The sequence below is a fragment of the Archocentrus centrarchus genome, chromosome 15 (genome assembly GCF_007364275.1).
Source record: "Archocentrus centrarchus isolate MPI-CPG fArcCen1 chromosome 15, fArcCen1, whole genome shotgun sequence".
Classification (NCBI taxonomy): Eukaryota; Metazoa; Chordata; class Actinopteri; order Cichliformes; family Cichlidae; genus Archocentrus; species Archocentrus centrarchus.
The window spans coordinates 26,808,300-26,832,885 of record NC_044360.1 but is presented as its reverse complement, the minus strand read 5'-3'; the positions used below and the strand labels follow the sequence as shown (position 1 = coordinate 26,832,885).

At 42.4% G+C, this 24,586-nt stretch overlaps 1 protein-coding gene across 2 annotated transcripts in view; it reads left to right on the top strand.

The window, feature by feature from the left end:
- The window catches only part of inpp5a (inositol polyphosphate-5-phosphatase A), a 147,567-nt gene that overhangs the window by 54,523 nt on the left and 68,458 nt on the right, over window positions 1-24,586 (top strand). For both annotated transcript variants that reach the window (XM_030748132.1, XM_030748133.1), the window contains exons 3-4: window positions 1,267-1,367; window positions 1,644-1,731. In XM_030748132.1, the coding sequence (XP_030603992.1) occupies window positions 1,267-1,367; window positions 1,644-1,731 (189 nt within the window). The remainder of the gene's footprint in view (window positions 1-1,266; window positions 1,368-1,643; window positions 1,732-24,586) is intronic.

The following is a 24,586-nucleotide window of genomic DNA, read 5'->3' as shown; positions in this document are numbered from 1 at the left end:
TTTTTTGCAAAAGTCGCTGGTTTATGGTTTTTGGTTTTGGACTGATAGCACTGGTGGTTCTGATAATGAAATTACCACATGCTTTCTGTCTGACCTGAATTTATAGTGTGGAAAGATAAATAGAAAATGGTATACGCGACTTAGTGTGCACACACCACTTTTGAGCCTGACATTAGCTGCAGGCTCCTTGAGAGTGTGACCTTTTCCATCACGAGTTGATAGGTGCACTAATCTTTCCAAGTTTGGACCTCTGCAGGTCCCTGCTCCTGGGTCATCGAGCTAAGTGACAAGCCATAGGTTGATGGAAAATCCATAGCGTTACTGCCATACATTACTTTTATTTGATTGGGCCTGTAGTGAGCATAATGCAATACTGAGATGGGGAGCTGGTGAAGTACCATGGCTCCATTTGGGCCTAGGGATCATTTGTAGCCCCACCAGGCTGTGACAATGATGTATAACCTGTGCCTGACATCCACAGGGCTGACCCTGTGAGTGCTTGTGAATGCTGTAAATCACTCGCTGCTATTGATTTTCCATTAGAAGTCAGCCACTCCGAGCACCTCTGACAGGGTGCTCACAAACACTCACAAAGTGTAAGAGGGAGCGTAATATAAGGTCATGTGACTCAGGTTGAGCTAGCTTGCAGGAAGTGGATGTTAGCACTTTCACCTTATATATGTCAAAACCAATTTGGATTAATAACATAACACACACATACACACAGATTTATATTAAAAATCATCACTTTTTTTTTGTTTCCTGGAGTCTTGCCCACACTCTAATAAGGATCCCTGATGTATTGCTGGAACAGTGCAGTTGTTATTGGTATACTGAGTGAGGTGTCAGCACTAATGGTGGTGTGTGAGCATCTGTCACACCCTGCTGTACATACATACAGATCTGTAGGCCCATCCCTGGTTGTAGATGAAGAAGGGCCAGCGTTACGCCTGTGGAACAAGCTCACTAAGTGCCTTCTGCCTACATTAGCGAGGCACTTTGTCTTGTGTAAATATAGTAGCACGTCACAGAGGCAAGTTAGGAAGAATTGTAGAGGCCCAGGTGCCAACTCATATAGGTTTTACACTTGACTGAATTATTCAAATTTAGCTTTGTTTATTATGTGAAAATGGGCGTGCTTGCATTGTCGTTACAACTGTTATCGACGCGCTTGAATTAAAAAAAAAAAGGAAAAAGAAGTGATATGGAAGTGTTTGTCCTGCTTGCTCTGTTTTCACCTGTGCTTTTTTCTGTCCTTCATTACAGACAGTACAGTCGCACAAGCCGCACTTCGTGGCACTGCATTGTCAGGAGGTTGGTGGGAAGAATTATGAGGCGTCCATGTCACATGTGGATAATTTTGTGAAGTAAGTGTTGTGTTCATAACTTTGTCTGATTGTTTTGATCATAATGCTAATTGGAGAGCAGTTTGTCTGATAGGGGAACTCCCATTTGATAGCCCGTGGAACAAGGGAGTGGTCCCCTTAAACTGTGCGGACTACTCCCTCCACTGGTCACATCAGACATGGATGTCCACACTGCAAATTTTTAGCCGGGGCCGCGTCTTGACTTTGTCGGGTTAGTTTGAATTCTTTTTGCTTACGTATGACCTGGTGTGTCCGTGTGTGTGCTCTGTCCTTCAGAGAGCTGTTGTCCAGTGATGTCATGAACGAGTACAGCAGAGCCCGCGTCTACCTCGATGAGAACTACAAATCCCAGGAGCATTTCACAGTAAGTGCCATTTGATCGATTGTATCGGCTGCTGTGTGGCTTTACTCCAGGTGTGCAGTGCTCCTGCCTCATTTTCATCTCTGCCATCCCCATCAGCCACTGCTTTTCACATCTCTCTGCTCTCCCTCTGTGTCTTCTCTATTTTCTGTTTTTCTGCAGGATGATTTCTCTCTTTCTCCCTCACTTTTTCTCTAATGTCCTTGAATATTGTGTATTAGTATCCAGTCGTCAGAGGGCGAGTGTCTGAGCCAAATGTAATCATATAGACCATGTTTCCTTAAACAAAAAAAAATGGTCTGAGTTTGAATATTGTGAAACAAGGGAGAAAGCCATGTTTTTTGCACAAGCGTTTCTGATCAACAAGCGCCAACATGAAGAAAAGCAAACTTTGTAGCTGCTCCGTTCCATTCATTTGCTTTATACAGCAAAAATGTGCAGTAAAGCTACAGAAGTTAAAATGTGCAGATGAACTGTTAGCTTAGTCTGACCCCATGTTTAAATCAGGCAGCTCGCTGAAGGCTGTCGACAGCCGTCCTGCTTTATATCACAGTGAAACCTGCAGCAAGCAGGGGGGAGTCTAAAGAGGGACACGGGTGGTACTAGACCATGTTGAAGAAGAAGATGGATGGATTAATTTTTAACATGTACACCCTCAGAACATCTGCAGCAGGAAACACCTCAGTTCTGAGCGCGCGCACACACACACACACACACACACACACACACACACACACACACACACACACACACACACACACACACACACACACACACAAATTTACCTCAGCCAGGAGTTACAACACTGTCAGAACTCCTTTATTTATTTCTTTTGCTTCCTACTGATGTAAGAAAGCCTTTCAGGCTATTTTATTTTAGGCCTAAGTTTAGGTGGTATGTATACCTTATTGTATTTGATATTACTGCACTGATTATTTATTTTTGCATTTAAGAAAATGTTTTCTTTAAAAAAAAAACTGTGATTTTGATGTGGCGCATGAATAACAATGAAAGGGTTTAGTTTTGACAGATTAAAAACTGCATTTTTTAAAAAGGAAACCAATGAGCATTTCATTTTAAAAGACCTGTTTTTTCTCTTTTGAATATTTGTTATTGCTCATTAATAATACAAAAGTATTTCTTATCCAATTACTCGATTAACCAAAGGAATAATCTATACGAATACATACATTCGATACAAGCGTTACCAGTGAATAAGAATAAGAAATATTCCCCGTTAACTTTTAATGTCAGCACAGCTTAAAGGCCGTAGACCCCAGACTAGTTCCATCAAACTGGAACTCTGCTCTCAGGCAGTTTGTACCCTAAAATGTTAAAGAAGTTTAAAAAACCTGTAGCTCAAAGCGTTTTGATCACACATTTCACAGGAAGAACTATAAACAGTATTAGTTACACCAGTCTAGACGACCCCCGCCTCCACCCCACCCACCCTTTACTGATTGCGTGTGAATTCTAATGTCGCTATCAGGGAAGGTTGATGCGTGTGTAAATTTGATAGGTAACTAAGATACCACCACAGTACCCTCTTAAAATAGGACACTGGTGGCATTGCACTCTTTTGTTTTCTGTAATAGAACATGAACTCAAAGCTGTCGCACACTATGTGGTCTAATTGTTACATATGAGCTGAGTGTGTGGAAATCATCAACCACAGTGCTTGGTTTGGGTTTGATATGAGTATATAAGTGAAAGAATGCCTCATTTTCAAAGACTGGGTGACACATCAGCAGCTGTGAGACAGCTTTGCACCTGTGTTCTTACTAGCAAGTGTCACCTGTCACAGAGCTAATAGTTTAATGGCATCCTTTCATTGTGATGTGGATGGAGAAGTATATGTGGAGTAGGCTGCTGAGGTTTTCATTCACATGCAGTAAACGCAAATGACCACGAGGTGGCAGTAGATATCTAGAAATAAGTTTAGCTGAGGCTTGAAACTGCTTGGGGACTGTTTCAGTATTGATTAGTAAACCATTGATTCCTAAACAAAGCACAATAATAGAAGGGGGGGGCATACTTGTCCTGTTTTGTACAGGTTTCTGGACATATATTACTTTAAAGTGGACATTTATAATTTACCTTTTTTTTTTTTTTTTGAACGACTCTTTCCATACCTCCTCCTGCTGCTGAACAGCTGTTGTGGCCTCTAGGTGGAGCCAAATGCTCAATTATAACACCAGCAGCAGAGGCTTTGAGTGCTGTTCTCTCTCCACAAGGAAGCATGGTTTATATTGCAGCTTTATGGCTGACACTCTGATAGTGACCAGGCTGCAGGTGCATCAGATGATGATCTCTACATTCCCAGGAGATTATGCAGATGAACTACGAAATGACATATAGATGTTGTGCATGTTGTCCAGTTATGGACTGCGGCCCCAGTTTGTCTGTGATCACTGCCTGCATCTCCTCAAAATTTTCAGCATTATCGCCACGCTACGCTGCACCTCCACAAACGCTCATAAATCACAGCACCCACCGAGTCACATTTGCTCTTTTCAAAAAAATATTACAAACACTGGCCTTTCCGAAATCTAATTATCTGCCATTTCACATAAGCGCCGCTAATATCTCAGAATTACAAGCTGTTTATTTAATGGTGTTTGTCTATGGATTAACCTTTTTTTTTTTTTTTTTTTGGTTGTATTTTCATTTTCGTCAAACAGAGATGGCAGCTTGTGCGCGTCTTTGTGAGTCAGTCAGCGGAAAGAGAAACATCTGATGTGCTTTCTATGATGTTGATATTGAAATCCTGGCAACAGTAAATATGAATAGACTCTCCAGTCTTTCTCACACAGTGCTTGCCATTTAGCTTCGATGACATCACCCGTATTTGTTTTCTCAGTCTTCGATCTTTTTTTTTCCTCCCCCCTGTGCTCGGGGAATAATTGTTTGTTGTCTGCCCCGCCTGTCAATTTTCAGATAATGTAAGTGGGAACACATTTCTGGGTCCTGAGATTCCACTTGGCGCGAGTGTGTGTGTTGCTGTGTTTTCTGCATGCAGCTGTATATGTATATGTGTGTGTGTTTAGTGTTAAGCGTTTTTTTGGGACTAGACGAGTGAATGTTTTGGATGATTTGTGTTGTAATGTCACAAGTGTATGGTAAAGGCCAGAGTGTCTGTGTGAGAGTGTGTGTAAGCTGCATTTGTGTGTCTCTTAAAGAGGGGAATGTAATTTATAAATGTGTGCGTGAAGCTCAGTAATGAGACAGTCGATTTATTTTCTCGCAGTAATCGATTCATCGCAACTTGATAATTAACCTAATGCCTAAACCAAGAAAACATGATGGACATTTTTTATCTTTACTTTCCAGTTTTTAAGCTAGTGAAAAGCAAGGAATTCTTAATCTGTACTTTTGTTTAAAATAAATTGATTTTTTTCAAGTCAATAATCATTAGCTGACACACAACTGATGAAATATGAAGAAACATAAAGCTCAAAAAGGAATGTTAAAAACCACAAAGGTCAGTTTAAATAGGAGCACGCTTAATTTGAATAATGCCAAATAATGAAAACATAGAAACATCAATATCAATAAAAACAAACAATAAAAACATCAAAGCCTAATTAAGCTTTTTATAGGGCTTTTTTTTTAGTTAATATTTATTATGTAAGTATTTAGTTTCTGCCAAAGTCCAAACTGATGAACAAATCAAAAGCTGCATGCAGGCTTTTACATTTACCGTGTTTTAGTTTCTCTACATGAAACCGTAATAATGTCTCCATGTAACACCTTGATGTCAAATCTGAACAGTGAGAGAGCCCAGACGGGCGGGTAGCTCCTCCTCTCCTCCCAGAGGAAGGCGGCGGTACCGGGGAAGAGCTTGACTGACATGTTCCCCCCTACGGCTGAGCCCCGGCCTGGTGTTTTACAGCCCTGTTAAGGTATACAGCAGGTAAAATGTCAATTAGGAAGGCCCGCCCTGATAACTCAACTCCCAATCCACTTGTTCTTGGCCATTAATATTTATCGTAGGCCTGGCCCTGGAGCTGCGGCCTGTGTCATCTGGAGTGATGTGCGCTGATGCTGCTGCGTCCTGACACACACTTTGCTGCGGTGTCTCTGCAGCTTAACAGAAACGCCTGCACAGAAGGACACCTACCACAGTCACACAGCCTAATCAAGCTGTCCACACAGAGCGGCACGCCGTGCCTCCTCAGCCCTCAGTTGTTCCAGGGCATTTTAATGGGAAATTAAAGGCTTCCCTCATGTCTGTGGAATGAGAGTAGAGACAGAGGATAAATCAGGCTCCATGCCTTGACAGGAGACCACTGTCTTTTTACCCTGTGCTTGTGCATGTCTGAATACTGAATGTATCTGCAGACGTTTTCTCCCTCTGAGACGGCGTTAAAATGTTCAAGTACTTTGTCCAGTTTCATTTTTGTCTTGGATTTGACTCGCTGTGCTGGAAGGTCGGAGAAAACTGCTGTGCTTGTTTAATTCTCCCAGAGTCTCGTGGTCAAGTGTGCACAAACTGCAAATTTGAATGGATTTCTAGTGTGATTGCAGTGAGCAGCTTAGATTGTTTGGAAACAGGGAGCTTTAACTGTGAGGTTGCATCAGAGCAGATGTTCAGTTTATTACTTCAAAATAAATTACCTTCAAGTTGTAAAACCACCGGGGCTGAGTCTTCTCTCAGGTGAACGAGGATTTTGACAGGTATACATTTACAGCAGACCAGCTTTGCTAAGTAGGACAGGATGACAGTGGAAGTCTTGGGTCAGACTCCTAATTTGTATGAAATCTAATTTCATATGTATATGACATTGGAAGCAGGGCAGCACAGCGCGGAGGTTAGCACTGTCACGTCATAGCTGGAAAGCTTCTGGGGTTTTAATCTGTTAGTCGAATTTGTGTTTTCTCTGAGCCTGTTTAGGTTTTTTTTTTTTTTTTCTCCAGCTGCTCCAGTTTCCTCCCACAATCCATAGAGGCTCCAGTGCTGTTGGGGCACAAAGCCACCAAAGGATGGAGCCCAGAGGCAAAACACTGTGTGTAACTAAGTTACATGAATATGATTTATGAACGGAAAATAAACGAGCAACAGTTTGCTGATGCTATCATGCAGACCTTTATTTCTCTGAAATCTGAATTGAATCATTTTTTTATTGCTAATAATTTATTAAAAAGCATTAGGGTGGGGGTGGGAAGAGGCCAGCAGCTCTTTAAACTTCTGAAGAGGGTAAGATAAAGTTTGAGAACCACTCCACAGGTGGGTGTGGGTATCGTGAACGAATGGATGAATTTGAAGTGCTTTGCAGTGAAAATGAAAATGCGCAGTAATAAAATAAGATGAAAAACAGGAAGCAGGTATCTCAGAAACACAGAAATAATTTGTTTAATGGGACAAAAATAATTTAGATATATTATTGGGATAAACATAGTTTGCTATTTAAGTAATTTGTTGCAAGTTTTACTTTTTTTTGACCTCAGTATTTAAAAGTGTATGTTGTAACTTTTTCTGTGTTTCGGGTTTGTGTTACATTTTTGGGGCTGTTTTGCTGATATATAATAGTATGTTTGGCATGACGTGGAAGTAAAATCTAACTATCTGACCACTAAAGATAATAAACAGTCTCAGCTCAGCGCGGGAGGGAAGCTGTTCTGTGTGTTTTGTGCTGTTTTGACAGGGTAGGCTCAGCTAGATCCTGTTGAAAAGGGTAAAAGAAAACTACTTTAAAAGCTTATTGTAAAGCCAGAACAGCCTTGTGCAGGTTAAGCAAATGCTTCTGAGAGAACCGAAAGCTTAAAAGTCCCAGTTTTACACAGAGAAACCCCACCTGAAGTCTCCCAAAGTAAACATTAAGGCTTTTATTTTTAGGATTAGCCGCATCCACTATATGTTTAGTTTCTGCATTTCCTGACTAGGTTACATTCAGATTTCTGCTTAGTAGAGCCGGCCTAGCCTATTCCTATTCCTCCAGAGGTGATTCCTTAATTCTTCTCCATGATGTGTGCTGTAATGCAATTGTCAGTCCCTCTCTCCTCAACCAGGAATTTATGAACACTTAATGTCTCTCTGTGCTGACAGGACTTCAGTCTCACTGTGTTTATGCTATTGCCCAGAAATCCATGTCATTTATTGCCTTTCTCCCTCTCCCTCTCGCTCTCTCTCTTTTTTTTTAACTGATCCTATATCAGCCCCTTGCTCTGCCTTTTTATTAGGATGCAATCTAGGTTGCATATCCAGAATATATACATTCCAGATAAAGTGGGGTCATAGAGGAGGGGTCTAGTTAACTAGCAGCAGCATCTACCATCCTTATCTTCCTCTTCTGCCTCCCAGCTCTGTGTTTAAAAAAGCCGCAGTGGGCACATAAGCAGGTTAAAATATTGCAAACTAAATCTAAGAGAGCTCTTATTTCAATATGGTGAGAAGTACGGCACCGACTGAGGCCACTTGAATGGAGTAGATGTCAGCTCGGTAATATCGCCGGGCCATAACTCTCCACGACCATCATTCATACTCTCGGGGGCAGATATAAGTGCGCACACGCACACACACACACACACACACACACACTCAGACACAGTGCAAGGATGCACGTAGAAAAAAAAAAAAAAGCACACACACTTTGGACATGTGTTGAGCGACAATCAATGAATCTGCCATCACACGTGAATTATGAGGCCGAAGGGAGCGGGCCTCCTCTCTGTGAAAATATTTTGACTGAAAATGTAGATATAATTAATGGGTTGTGTAAAGAAGTGGAGAAATTGATGCATTTATTACAAGGAGTGAAGTGTGTGGGGCAGCTGAGCCTTTACCCTCCTGGATCCCTGCTGCGCCAGCCTCTCTAACACACCCTCTGATGAAGCGTTTACCTGTGTGCGAGGACGGGATCTGGTCGACGAGAGTAAATCAGTTGAGGTGGCCGTGTCGTTGTCCCGTGGCGGAGGGTGGCATGTTGTGGTGTGCGTGTGCGGCAGGGTGGGGTGGTGGTAGCGAGGTGTCTCCAGCCTCAGATAATGATGTGATTCCAGCGCGAGGCGGGCCGGCTGTACCTCGCCACCGTCCATTATGATGTGCAGCCCCGCAGCCACCGAGGGGGCAGAGTGAAGGTGAGCCTGTCATATCGATCTTTTTAGTGCTAAAATATGAGCCACTTTACTCTGCTCCCCAGCGCAGTGATGTGAAAAATAATAACTCGGACCCAAATTAAAAATATTGATCGCTTAGGTGGTGTTGAGAGCAAATAAACACCCTCTGAAGGATTTTACCCCCCCCCCCCCCCCCCCCCCCCCCCCCCCCCATCCTCACCCACCACCTTTCCCCTCCCCCCCTCCTTCCCTCCCTCTTTGGTCTTGTCCAGTGAAAGGGCCAGGTCAGGGATGGAGGGGCTTGCTAAGTTGTAAAAACATCACACCATCTTTTTGCTCAGTAGTCTTCATAATGCCCACCCTGCAGACTCTTAGTGCTCTTTATTGTTCCCAGACACAAATCAACAGCAAACATGTTTTCAGATACTCCCTAACGCTGATTGATTGGGTTTTGACTCAATAATCTGGCATTAGCTCGGCTATATTCAGGTATCCCCCCACCGCCTCCCTGCAAGTCATAATTTTTTGCACATCCGAGTTTGACTTTTTTATTCCTTTTCTGCCGTAACAGATGAGCTGACACGGGGCCATCAAACGGGTGGGAAAACAATTGCCACAAGGTTAATTTTATTGCCTGCTCCATGCATTTGTGAGCAGGCGGGAGGTGTCCTCTGCCCGGATCCTGATGAATGGCTGCGCCGAGCGGGCAGGAATGAAAATGAGAGGGGAGAGGCCAGGCGCGGGGAGCCAGAGTCCCGCCGCTCCCACCTGAAATTGAAATTTTCTCTGACATGCTCAGAATTGGTATTCTGATATATAAGAGAGGCGATGTTCCATTTAGTTTGATGATGAAAGCCGTCATGTGTCCCACTCAATCGTTTTTTACGACTTCCACTTTACCTCATACATCCGAAGAAGGTTAATATCTGCACACCCTAAATGGCGGATGTCAGATTGTCCGGAGTCTGTAGGAAAATAAACTACTTAGTGTGTCTAAATTCTGTCGTAATACTTGGCCATCCCGGCCGCAGCGCTATTGATTGTCTACAAGGACGTTTGTTCTGTTTTGGGACCGAAGAGGGATGAATAGATATTTGATGGAGCGTGGAGAGTGAGGCTGCACCAGTATCTGCATCTCAGTGCTGTGTCAGTGGGGATGAGAGCCAGGCGTTGGGGAGAATCACATGCTGCCTGTTGACATCAGTGAGAGGGAGCGGGGCCAGAGCTGGCGATATCTCCTCTTCCCCACTTGAGCCGGGTCCTCTTGCTGAAAGCTCACTTCTGTCTGCTGGCTTCAGGCCCTCACTCCGTGTGTGTGTGTGTGTGTGTGTGTGTATGTTTCAGCTGTTACTGATATAGGGCTATCTCCAGGCAGCACTTTGTCCATACATATCGATTCTTCCTCCTCCACCAGCTATAGTTGCTTCATTTGCATGGCCCAGCTGACCCAGGCTGTCAGTGGCCATTATATTCCCATTAGCTAATCTCTCAGCTTTGATTTCCATAATCCTCTGTCTATTGAAAGTCCTCACAGTTCTCACAGACCCACTCTCTGAGGAGGAAAAACACCCCCCCACTCCATTCTTCACTGACATGCATCACACACTCAAGCAAGCATCCGTACATTAGACATAACCACCATGATGAGGCCCTACTATGCTGTATTATTTAGTTATAATGCGTGACAACTTTTGACAACATCAAAAGTATAAGACCAACTTAAATATTTTTTACTTGCTGCTGCGTTCTTTTCTACTATTTCACTATAATTATTTGTATTATTATTTGCCCCATTAGTTTAGGTCATCATCTATGATCACAAGCAGGGTTATAATAGTTTTGGATTTTACATTATAGTTTAGTTTTAGTTAGTTTTTACTTTTTTTTCTCTAATTCAGTTAGTTTTAATTAGTTTTCAGAGTGGTTTTGCTCGTTTTTATTAGTTTTTATTTTTGGTTTCATGCTTAGTTTTAGTTAGTTTCAGTTAGTTTCAGTATTAGTTTTAGTATTTTCATACCTAATCAGGTGCAAGATTCAAGGCGCAAAAGTGACTATTGTGTAATGAAAACTTGACAAAAGATACAGTTTAAAGAAATATAGTCAACAACCAACTGTTCACAAGACATGCTAAATTTGTGTAATATTAAGGACACACATGAGCATAACCAGGGAGAAACAAAGAAAAACATGAACTCCCAAACTCAATAAATTCTACAATAAACTCCACAATAAACTTCAGCATCAGTGCAGCAGATTAATAACGCCTACATGTGGTGTTAAACAAAAACAAACTCTTTGAAGGAGTCAAAGCTCAAATCCAGCTGCATCCTGATGTTCTCACCACCTGAAGCTGCTTCTGTTTTGGAGCTAGCTTGGTTAGATGCTCGCTAATTAAACCTGCAGGGTCTTTGCGGCCTCTGTACACAACCTACAGAAGTTGCCGACCTCATGTCCGCATTTATGCTTGTGTAGCTGGATTGTGTGTGTTAATTACCTTGTGGTCGTGTGCAGGTGTTTGTACTCAAAGAACCTCCATACGGGACTCGGCAGACCGCAGCCATTACTTTGCGGACCAGCGCGGTGAGCGCACGCACATGCGCACTCACACAGTTGTCCTGTGGCGCTCCCAGCTTAAACTCGGAGAGCGGAAACAATGATTTCATATCAATCCACAAGGCTTAAAAACCCCCCCCAAAAAACAAGTAAATGAAAGTAAGTTTATCGATTATTTCAGTTAGTTTTAGTTAGTTTTGTAAACTCACAATTCAGTTTTAATTAGTTATCGTTTTTTCCTTTTAATTATAGTTTTTATTTATTTCAGTTAACGACAATGTTTTTTCAATTTCAGTTTTCGTTATTTCGTTCGTTTTCGTTAACTATAATAACCCTGATCACAAGTATCCCAAACTTGTGTTTTGGAGAAAAACAAAAAGGACTTTTTTTGAATGTATGTTTTGTCCCCTGATTGCCACAGCTTGGGAGAAAAAATTTCAAAAGTCAAACTCACACGTGCTGATAGCTTAGGGTTAGGCTTAAACCTGTGGGGGTTAATGATGCTTTAAAATCACAGATGTGTTATTATGTAACTGATCAATGTGGAGTTAATTTAGGTAGTTTTATCAATATATTTATTTGGTATTTCAGTATATTTAATGTAACTATAACCTGCATTCTAAAAAAGTTGGGACATTCTGTAAAATGTAAATTAAAAACAGAATGCAGTCATTCATAAACTCAGTTTATTCACAGTAGAATATAGAAAACAAATCAGATGTTTAAATTGAGACATTTTACTATTTCATGAAATACTATATTAGTTCATTTTGAATTAGTGATATCACGTCTCTAAAAAGTTGGGATGTTACTGACCTGTTGCCAATTAGGTTAATTGGCAACAGGTCAGTAACAGATCGGGTATATAAACAGCATCATAGAGAGGCAGAGTTTCTCCGAATTAAACGTTGGCAGCGGTTCACTAATCTGCAGAAAAACTGTGTCTACAAATTGACAAAGCCTGAATATTTCATTATCTACGGCTCCTTGTATGATCAGAAGATTGAAAGAATCTGGAGAAATCTCTGTGTGCAAGGCTGAAAATCAGTATCAGTCAGATCTTCGGGCCCTCAGGCGACACTGCATTAAAACAGGACTCAAGAACACTTCCAGAAATCGCTGTCTGTGAGCACAGGTCACCGTGCCAGCCACAAATACAGGTTAAAGCTTTATCATGCAAAGAAGAAGCCACATGTTCCAGAAACGCCACCGTCTTCTCAGGTTCAAAGCTCATTTCAAATGGACCGAGACAAAGTGGAAAACTGTTCTGTGGAGAGACAAATTGAAATTCTCTTCGGAGAACACGAACGCCGCGTCCTCCAGACTAAAGAGGAGAGACACCATCCACTTTGTTATCAGCGTACAGTTCAATAACCTGCATCTCTGATGGCATGGGGGTGCATCAGTGTCTGTGGAATTGGCTGCTTGCACATATGGAAAGGCATCATCGATAATGAAAGATTTTTAAAGCAAATCGAAGCAGGGTTTAAAGCAACACATGCTCCCATCCAGATGACGTATTTTTCAGGGAAGTCCTTGCATATTTCAGCAAGACAATGCTGAACCACATATTGCTGCTATTACATCAACGTGGCTTCATAATAGAAGAGTCTGGATGCTGAACTGGCCTGCCTGCAGTCTAGACCTTTCACCAGCCGAAAGCATTTGGAGCATCATGAAATGAAAAATACATCAAGGAAGAGCCAGGAGACAAGAATAGGAAAACATTCCTCTCCCAAAAGTCCAGTAGCTGGTCTCCTCAGTTCCCAGGCTGTTTTTATTCATATTGTGCACAGTGTCACAGCTTATTTTTTGAATTGGTTTTGTAGTTAGCAGTGAAATGTCTAGAATTTCTAAGAAGTCATATGATAACATTTTCTGAGAACATTTGTTGAGGCTATAAAAGGAGACATTGTTGAAGTGTTACACGGAAATGTTAAAGCAGCCTTTTTGCCTGAACTGGAATTTTAGCAAGATATTAAGCTTTGTGTGTTTACCCCTACACTGCAGCTCAGTACGGAGGTCTGGGAAAATGTATTCATTAGAAAAATGAATAGTGATCATAGTAAATTTACTAGAGACATTCCAATGTCCAGTCAGACAATAAAGTCTTTAACCTGGCAGCTCCCTAATAGAGTCTGTGGGATTTCCACTGATTATCAGAATAGAGTATATGATAGTCATATTCACAGTTAGCGAGTTGTTGTCCTGTGTCCCGCCTGCACTCTACACCAGAATCTTTCAAGTGAGAACACAACTGTAATGTAGGCTTACTTGCGTATGTCAGAAAGGAAAACTTTGAACAATTTCCAGGCCTGACTCTTGACATTTTCCAGTGTTGATTTCTGAAAACAGCTCATAGGCCTTTCAGTGTACTAATAGGCTTGTGAGTATTGTGTGACCATAAATGTGGTGAAGAGTGAAAACCTTTTAAATTAGAAAGGGCCCTTTTATGCTCCTTTTTAACTTTATATTTTTATTTATGGACTCAACTAGAGTAGCTTTATCTGACTCAGCTCAAGATAATCTATATTTAGCTTGGTGCAGCCTCTCCACTCTCCACTGTTTAAAACAAGCTGTTTTAGCTTCCTTCTCTCTCCATTTAATCCAGACACATACAGCTAGCGACAGATTTAGTCAATTTCCAAACACACTAATACTTTAGTTAGTTATCAACAACTAACCCACTCACCTGCCTCATATCCATCCCAGGAGCATCTGCCCCTTCTCTCATAGAAGAAACATCCAGTGTGCCAGGCCAGCCTGACCGTAATCACCCTCAGTGGAGTTCTCTTGGAGCGATTGCTTACATTGATCAAAGAGGACCTACTACCTCCAACCCACACTCCACCCTTAACACCCCCCTCCGTTCCAAATGAGCTGATAATTAATAACGGCTGGCTCTGCTAACACCAGTCAACAGACAGCATGATGGATTGGACATCTTGGATGCAAACCAATACAATGCCAAGCTTTCTGCGTCCCTCTTGAAAGGCGCCTGGGTGCATGATTAGGGATGCATAGTGGCACCCACCCTGCTAATTAAATCCTCACAGGTTGCCAGTGTTTTTTCAGCAGGGAGGCTTTCTATCTATTAACTATTGGCATGTACTTAATAATTCATGGAGCTGCATCACCGAGGACAGGGCATAGGGTTTGTGCTGTAGTGTCGCAAACTTTGTGGTCAGAATTCATTTCATTTCACTTCATTCAGAGAAAATTAGCTTGGATTTTCTTTTTTCTTCACTATTTGCTTTCCACTAAACGTGATCATGTCAGATAAAGATGATGAGAATGAATGATAACTAGCCCCTCATCTAAAGGAATCACACCACTGTGGGACATTTACTGCCAAATAACCGTTTCCTCCAACTGTCACTGCCACAGTGAGAGCCGCCTCATAGAATCACTCTGTGTCAGGACAGCTTTCCTTTCTTTTTTTTGCTGAATGAGCTGAGCAGTGACAGACGCATCAATGACTGATGCACGCCCCCGTGCTAAAGGCTTCCTTTTAATCACTACACCTCCTTTTGTTTTGTCAACACGTGACTTTGTAGCCGCTAATTGTGAGAGATGGGTATTTTCCGCTGGGGGAAATTCTGTTAGCCGCTTCATTAGGCTGAGTTCACAGCTCGAACTGGCCACCAGCAGGGAAAGTTTGTGACTTTAGGTGCGGAAGTTAAGGGGTATGAGGAAAAGGAAGAACCATAGGGTGGAAAGTGCAGGTTATATTTTTAGACATGTTTGGTCCCTATCTAAGCAAAGTGATAGTTGGAGTCAGAAGTATGGTGGTTGGGCTCAGTGTGGCCCCTTAACCAGTACAATTGGATGTAATTGGTGAATCTGGTCTAAGAGGGAGTGGAGGGTCGGCAGCTATGGGCTGTGAGCCTGTCATAATAACAACCAACAATGTGATCATTTCATTTCCTTTTCACTTACACATCACCTCACTGCACATGAGACAGGCCACAGGAACACACACACACACACACACACACACACACACACACACACACACACACACACACACACACACACACACACACACACACACACACACAGGGACAAGGTTAACGTTGGGCCCCATTTATTTCACTCCAACAATGACTCTAAATAGCCTTTCAAAAGCGGAGTGAGGAGGGAGACAAAAATAATCCAATCACACAATTACTGCGGGGCTTCATTCTATAGTTAAGTGCATTTTTATTGTGTAACGTTTCTTTCCCCCCCTGCACCCTCTCCCACCCTCTCTATTTTTCCTGCCTCGCTCAGCAAGCGTTCTCTCCCTGCCACTTCTCATCTAATATGGCCATAATTGGGTTTGGTTGTACAAATCAGATTTCAGCAATTGGGTTATCCTCCTCTGAAATTGGAGAGATCTCTGGGCCGGCATGGGTTGAGAGTTAATGTGCTTTTGTTAAGCCCTCCTTTTGGTGGTTGTGGCAGCAGCATTGGACTGCGCCACTTAAAGCGGGTCACCTGTCACTGTGGACACTGCTTGGAATTTAGCCTCTCTTCCCCCAAAAAACCCACTTTCCCCTTGATATACATGCACCATTTATACACATCTCTGACCCTCTGCTTCTCCTCAGGCAAATAATGACATTTGAATCGAGCATTAACAGGCTTAATTACTTTAAAATTGTCATTTTAATTTACACTGATATAGTATTGATCACACAAGCAGAGATTAAGGCCCTCAGTGGAGCGGTTGATGTGGAATTAAACAGGGCCGGGTCCTCCTGGGGCCCGCCTGGCCTGTCCTGCCGCAGCCAGAAGAGGAATGACATCCTCCCTCTAATGAACTGGCAGCATGCGCAGACATGAATTTCAGGCCCCGCTGGAGAAGGAGGGAAATAATGGGGTTTGGGGAGCCATGGCGGGTTATTCATTCAGTGCCATGCACCAATTCTCCTGTGATTCATCCCCAGACCCCCAGAACCCCACTGCCTGTTTGCCTGCCACATTCAGCTCGCCTGACCTTTCTCCTGCCTAAGTATATATATATATCCCCTTCGTCCTTCGGGATCACCTAGCCCCCCTACCAGGTATCATGTATAGATGGAGAAAGGAGCACGGGGAGGCATTAGAGTGGTAGAGGGAGCCGGGGTGAGACACCTGCAGCGAGCCACCAGCGTCTAATCCAAACACCCCCCCCACGGTGGTGGAAGCGCCTGTCCGTGATTCTCCCTCACATCCTGGCTCTGCGGCCTATCTGACGAAGGCGACGCTGTCACTGGGAATTGATCTCCTCACTTGAGCCCGGTGTCACGCACAGCTGGTTAATATCAGGGGGGAGAATCGTTACATTAAACTCAAGCAATTTCTCGCCGGTCTGAAGAAAGCCCGCAGCTCCTGTGGCAAGCACCCTGCTGTGGAGTAATTAAAGTAGAAAGAACAACCTCTTGACACCATCCTCCAATGAACATGCTCAGTCACATTGCACACAAGTGCTTTTAATGACTGCCACTTAGAGTGAGTGGCAGATAAGAACTGGCAGCATTTTGATGCGTTAGCTGTGCCCGACAGGGAACGACTCCTCTAACATGTGTGTACATTTTTACTCACTTGAATGTGTGAAGAATTTCCTTTTTGTGCAACACTGAATAATAAAAGCTGCAGCGTTGCCCTCAGTTATAAAAGTTAAATACTGTTATTGTATATGTTTAATTTTTTAAATAGATGTCTGGTCAATTTATATCTTATTTTGTTGAAGTGAACAGTGGAGCAGGAATGCAAAAGAAAAAAAAAAGAAGAATGAACAAGAACAAAGAAAGATCTGTTAGGGGTAATACAGCACAGGACAAGCATCATCTATTAAAATAGGTAGCTTACTTTCTATGCACAGCATAGAAGGTACCATTGCTCACAAACAAAAGCTTTAAAATTTATGAGGTATTCACTATGTGACATGGATCTAATAAACTTGAGCAAGACATCAAGTGTGATGCATGTAGACTGTACGATGATGATGATGATGATACCTACTGCATCACGCCAGAATGCATGGCTGTCCATCTCCATGCTACCTCTTAGCTGGGTTTTCTTCTTTATTGGTGTCCCAAATATTTGTTTTGGGTTTATTATTGACTCGATCAGCGCATCATTTCATGCTGCTCGTTAGTAGATGTAGGTCATAGTGGCAGCCACATTGTGATGGTGACATGTTGGACCTCTTTCACTGTGCAGCACTGTGCTTGAAGCCAAAGATGATCCTTTCACGCTGGTCAGCTTTTGTCAGGGATGACCTAAAATTGTGCTGTGAATATTTGGCTTTAGTTTTATGTGTGGCTGTATGAGGTGCTTATTCATAGTCAGGTCATCAGCTACAGTAGAGTGCTTTCTTAGTGTCCCTAGATTGGATAGGCAAGCACTGACTTGAAAGCTAAGCGGCGGCTGTTACTCAGCAGGGTTGAGCAAAATGCATTAGTGACCTAAAAAAGGGGCCTACATAGAAAAATAATGTGAAGTGTAAATTATATTTAGAATACTCATATTGCTTTACCTTGCCATAGAACACCTCTACTTTTTCTGGAGTGAAACTGAAGCCATTGAATGGCTCGATTCAAAGCCGCCTTTTAACAAAAATGTAATGTTACCTCCCAGAATTCAGGAGTTGCTGTTGACCAATACTGACTAGTACAGTTCAGTCCACGTTGTTCTGTCCTGATCATCTCTAGCTTTGTTGTTATGACTTATGGAAACAGGTACATGACGTGCAGTCGGTCGGCACAAAGATGTAAAACATGTTCTGTTTTACCTTTTTGCCAAAGGTAAAACAGAACATAAGGCTGTGCTTGGTCTTCAGCCATGTGGACTACCAGCATTTTCAAAGATTCCAGTGCAGATTGAAAAAAAAAAAGGGGGCGGCGGGTGGGGGGGTGGGGGGGGGGGCTGTTTCTGAGGTCCTCAATTGATTGCATTACCCACACCTAGATGTCACAAGGTGCAAGCCATCTTGACGATGAAGGCTAAACAACAACAACAACCTCTTCTCTCTCTTAGCTGACAACTCCCAGTGACGGATATCACGATGTCTCCAATACACGTAATGGACTTGGCAAGACCTGAGGTGGCTGGACTCGGGTCTTCTACTCCACTTTGTCATCCAATCACCTTATTCTAATGCTATTGCATTGTTTAGTCAACCAGCCGTCCATTTACATCAACCCATAACCACACAGCCATACCACAGGAGCACTTAATAGAATTAGCAGGTATTGTGCAGCACATTTTAAACACATAGACCATTTTAAACACACACACACACACACACACACACACACACACACACACACACACACACACACACACACACACACACACACACACACACACACACACACACACTCAGTCACTCCCTGGGCTTATGATCCCCCGTTTGCTGTCAGAGTAATGGCATCCCAACCTCTACATGCAGCGCCTGCTGCTCCCCTTTAACTGTCTTAACGCTGTGCTCTCCCCACTGTGGACAGTTTATTCAGTTCTAGCCAATATTGTTGTCATGTTTATGTTATGTACTACATATTAATAGCTCATAAAGCACATTTGTTGCATTATTAAATCATTTTTCACTTGCTCTTCATTAGGAAACAGGAAGCCGAAAGCCGAAGCTCTCAGCTAAAACAGCCGGTTAATTATAGGGCTCATAACTTCCTAATCTGATTTTAGGGAATGTCAGCTAGCCAGTATATAAATAGACAAAAATGAAACAGCCACATGGCTGGGAATTTGCAGTCATATGCCCTCTTTTGCCCTTGACTGAATGCTTTATTTTGCTCTTCAAACCTCGACACTCCATTGCCATCTTTTCAGGCAAATTGCTCTCATATGCTTCTCCCTTATGATTAACAGAAAACAAATTCACATCAAATAACCCCCACATTGTCTTAAAGCCTCATTTTATAATGACATTAAATAGGGCATGTGTAAGTTTATTTGGAGTGACTCATCTGTGGGGTCAGGGGACATGAGCAATCCCTTTGTCCTGCAGTCACCACCCTCTGTTGAACTGTTACCTATAAAAACAGCCGTAGACTCTCAGTCAGAGGGTGTGTCCTGCTTGGTGTAATAACAAGGGCCGTTCTCCTTGTCCCGTTTCTTGGCCGATTGATTTTTGTTAGGAAAATTAATGCAGTCGCTCTAAGGCTCTGGAGGTCAGAGGGAGACGGGCTTCAGCAGATGAGGGGCGGTGCAGGGTAAACAAAAAGGCAACAAACAGCTATGGGACCACCAGACTCAGTCTGATGAAACTTAGTGTGCATTTGGGTGAAGGCGGAGCACGCAGTCGCTTATGATGTATTGTCTCTGTCCTGTTTCGTGCACACACTAAAATAAATCTCCCATGACTGACCAAGCAAATATACATGCCCATTTATTGACTGCACTCACTCTCCCCCTCTGTTTGGTTTTCTTGGCCTTGTTTTATGTTGTATATGATTCTGTTTATTGTCGTGACATAAGCTCCTTAAAGATTAGAAATTTTGTTTGTGTCGCCCCCCCCCCCCCAAATTTAACACAATCACCCAGGTGAACAGACATACCTCTGTTTGACCCCATAACATATCCAAGTGGTGCCTTTATAAAGGCATAAAGCAAAGCATAACCATATTTCAGTGAATAATGTTTCCCAAGTGGGAACCAATCTAACACAAAGGGTGCCCCAGTCAGCAGGGTCCCTGCACAAGTTCAAGCCACAATAGCACCCTGTGTGCACCATGCTGTAGCTAATTACCTACTCATTAAAGAGCCCACTTATTAGATTGGATGTTATGCTCTTTCAGTTAAATTCAGGCTCTTAATTTTAACAGTCTAATTACATTTCTGAAAAGAAGGGGGAAAAATGCTTTTCAAAGCAGTCTTTGGCTAAATAAAAGCGAGGCATTTCTGAGAATTCAGAGAGCTCTTCTTTGATGGTGAGTTTGTAGATTTGAGATATTAGAAGCATAAATCTGTGGAAGGAGAAACTAAAGGAATAATTGTACAACTGATTATATAGTCTGCTTTTAGCTGATATAGCATACCCTCTTGTGGCCTTTATTGGCTGTACAAAGACTGGGATGCTGAAACAGCTGGCTAACTGTCAAAACCACCAGTTCCCAAAACACATAACAGCTCTGTCTCAGTTCATGCATCTCTGTTAGTGCACTTAAAGTTGTGAATTTTTATAGGGTAGTGTTTCCTCATATTTAACGTGATATGTTCATCTGATGAGCCTCTGACAACATATCAGACACCACATCAAGTACCTCAGCGTCTTGCATTGAGTCAGTTTTTGGAGGCTGTTTTATCATCCTTGCAGACAATAATACAATAATCCAATTAAAACAGAGTGAAAATGCATCTACAACTCCTTGTAGGAACCCACATGGGAGTTCTCCGGGTTAGGAGTCCCACATTAAGCCACTGAATTGTTGCAATTTTATGAAAAAAGTAGCATTTCCCATATATTTGCTGATATCCTTATTCAAATCACAAGAAATCTTCATCTTTGTGGTGGCACCTGCAAAACCACAGGCATGCCAAGCACTGAGTGGGGTTTGTTCTTTAATTTAACAGATGTACTGTACACAGTGTATTAAGCTCTGCTTCCATATGACATGAAAATCAACAATACAGTACCACCTGGTCATCTGTCGAGCACTCAAAGGGGGAGGCCCAGGAGACCTGCTGCAGACCTGCTCGGGCCCCTCCAAATCCTCTTTTCTCCCCACATTTCTGTGGGTGTGATATTTACAGGAGAGCAGACGTGGGTTTGCTGCCACTCTTGCCCCTGGCACAGGACCTCTGCTCCCTCACAACCTAAAGCTGTCTTTTAAGAGGGGCCACAGGAACAGCCGGATGCTGTGATTGTACGGATAAAAAGAAACATCTGCGTAAGAAAAGTCCTCTTTTTTTATTTATTATTATAATAATACAATAAGAGGGGGAAAAAAAAGCCATGACATAATTTCTTGTTATCTAAGAAGCTGAGGCTGCATTTACATTTGCTTTTCATGCAGCGTCCATGTGCTCTTAGGGGCGATGCACTGGAGTATAACTAAGCTAGCATGGAGGATATCCAACCATTTAAATCAAGCCTCTGGGAATTTTACATAACACATCATTGGAGAGCATTGGTTTTTACATAAAGACAAAGAAGGCCACAAAGAGCCACCGGACGGGCGTCTTAGCCTGAGACGAGCTGCTGCGTGTGTTTTTGCAGTCTCCTCTAAAGCTTCACGGTCCTGTGGTCACTGTTGTGCTCCGAGAACGCCTCTGCTCATACCCAGACAGCACACAGACAGAAAGCTGCTTATTTTTTTATACATCCCAGGGGGGGGAAAAATGATTTTTCTGAGCACGACCTCAAAACTGAACCCTCTCCTCTGATGGGGTGACTACCCGATCCGGAGCTTCACAGAAGCGCTCTTGAGTCTTTGCGCCTTAGGAAATACTGTAGGCTGCCATCGATTGTCCCTGTGCAGCAGAAGCTGTCATATTTTATAGATGTTTCATGGGATCGCTCATGAGCTAGATGATGTTGCCTTCATTTAGAAAGAGTTGTGTTTGTACTAAGGGAGGAGGAAGGGCTCTTGATGCAGAGAAATGGGGGATCTTCCTGATAAGTTCTTCTCACAAGTGACAAAGTAGTGCCACTAAGATGCAGCAAACGAATATATTTCATTATGGGACTCTGGAATAGAGCTGTTTCTCATTGGGCAGCCAAGGATGCCACTTTATCATTACAAGGCCACATGAGCGAGCCACAGTCAGCGTGGGACGGGGACAGAATCAAAGCTGCCACTGGACGCATGCTGACTGATTACTTTTCCAGCTCACATCACAGCGCTGACAGCTATCCCAGCATCCTCGGGGACAGTCGAGTTTGCTCAATACTGATTATTTGATATCAAAAGTTGCGCCCACTCTGCCCCAGATGTTGACATACTGTATGTGTGTTATAGTTCAGTTAAAAATTTTCAATCGGTCGCTATCAGTCCAGTAACCAGTGTAGAAGCGAGGTGGAGGTGTGCAGCAGCAGCAGCAGCAGCAGCAGCAACCTCCAAATACAGTTATTTTCTTAGCCTAATTCCCACTAAGTGACCTCTACAAATGCTGTAAAAATGCACATCTAAACTTTTCAAACTTCCTTCATTTAACTCCAGTGCTCAGTTGCAATTATATTGCTTCCAGTCATCCTGCAGGATCAGGCATCCTGATCCTAATTTAATCAGTTCTTTCACAAACGTGGCCTCATGAATAGGCACGATATTGAATCAGATAAAAATATAGATTGATGAACAGTCCGTGACAACATTAGCAGCCTTTCCAAAATGCGGGGCAGAGGAGTGGGGAAAAAAAAAAAAAAAAAAAATCAATGAGCTCAAAGACCTGTCATTTGCATGGACCTCTTCCCCTAATGGGAATACTTTTTATAGACAGGGAATTACAAGTTGAAATATTCTTTTTGATTATTGGACATCCATAGCCAAATATGATTTACATTAATGAGCGTAAGTATATTAAAGACGTTGTATCCCCCGGCATCTGAAACAATTGAATAATGGCTCTGGCAACCAAGCAGTGGCCTGAGAAAACAGAGAGGAGGTAATGTCGCTTTAATTACTAATGGATAGCTTAATTCAGACTTTGATTTTTCATCTTCAGGAACAATCTAATAAGGCAAATATTCATCATCTTCATATCCCATTTTAAAATGATGGTTTTGTCAAGGCCAGACAACACGGTTATTCAGAGAAAGTAGCCATTTATGCTGGCCTCTTAAATCAGCGGTTTATTTAAAGTTGATTTTCCTGTGAAGAAAGAAGAACGGTCCTTTCATGCCCAATTGCAGCTGTCTGAAACACTTAGAATTGAGAAGCTGATCTTGTTAGGGGGGACAGACATTGTATAATTCCCCTTTAGATCTAAATAATAATTGTCCCACACATTGCCCTCCAGTGTTTGTCAAAGAATACATGTTTCATCCCGTTTTAGTACTAGCTGTGCTTAAATCTAGATTAAATTGTGGACAGTTGTGTTTTGACCTGAGATCATTAAATTTATAAAGTTAGACACCAATCTTATCATAGGGTTATATAAATCATGGGGTGGGTGACCTGAAACGCGCTTTGCTTGCTTTGCTAAGCTGCTCCATTCGACAGCGCTCCTTTTTCTCAGTCTTTTTTTTTTTAAGAAGCATAAATGCTTTGGTATAATCAGGCGAATGATAATGTAAAGCTATCTGCTAATCCCTTCATTAACTGTTTTTTTCATGCCACTCTGATTAAAATGTATTACACTGCCTCTCCGTTGACTCGTCTTACCACTGAAACATTCAGGCAGTCGTTCATTCCACAAGTCATTCCCATAAACTCTGTGAAAGACGGGCAGAGCTGCTGGGTCTGAAAAGTGAAGACAAATCAGAAGTGCCTTAAAGCTGCATACCTTTTAATGGATAGCAGGGGGCGAGTCCTCTGGTTGCAAAAAAGACTTCCTGTTGTGTAGAAGGTTGTGACCTCAGGAAAAACTTTCTTGGTGAGAATCATTTGAGCATCTTAAAAAAAAAAAAAAAAAACCATAACCAGTATCCTTGGAAAAGATTTTAACTCGTCTTGAATTCGCATGGCTGAAGTTTTTAATGACCCGTGATGAGTAATAACCTTCGAGTGTGTAGCTTGAACTAGTTTGACCAATGACTTAATGTTTTCATTGGTCCCAGGGCAGGAAAGCATTTGCGAATATGCTCAGATTCCTTTAAGCTAAAGTGATTAAGCAATATTTAATCACACTGCTAATTTCAAATAGTGGCACTCAGTCTCAAGTGATTCTACCAGTAACTGACATGTAGTGTAAATATTCCCACATAGGGCCAATCTTAAAATTGTGTTTAGCAGTAAAGTTATGTATAAATAATTTGTTAAAGGGATTATAATGATAATGATACTAAGGATTGCGTTTCAATTTGGTGACAAATTTAAAGCAGAATGGCCAGAATCAAAGCAGTACAGGCAGAGATATCCCGGCTTTAGTATGAATCCAGTGGCTTTCCGAAAAGTCCTACACTTCCCATCATGCAAACACAAGAACAAAATAGAAACAGAAAGTGACATCAACCTGTCATCACAAGAGCAAGAAACCTCGTCCCTTCCTTTTCTGTGAAGTGAAATGTTGCTTCGTCTCGGACCTTTGGCCCGCTGTATAAACTGGACCGCGTATGTAAATAAAAAAAGCAAATGCTGGTAAGTTTCTCTGAGCCTGCACTTAA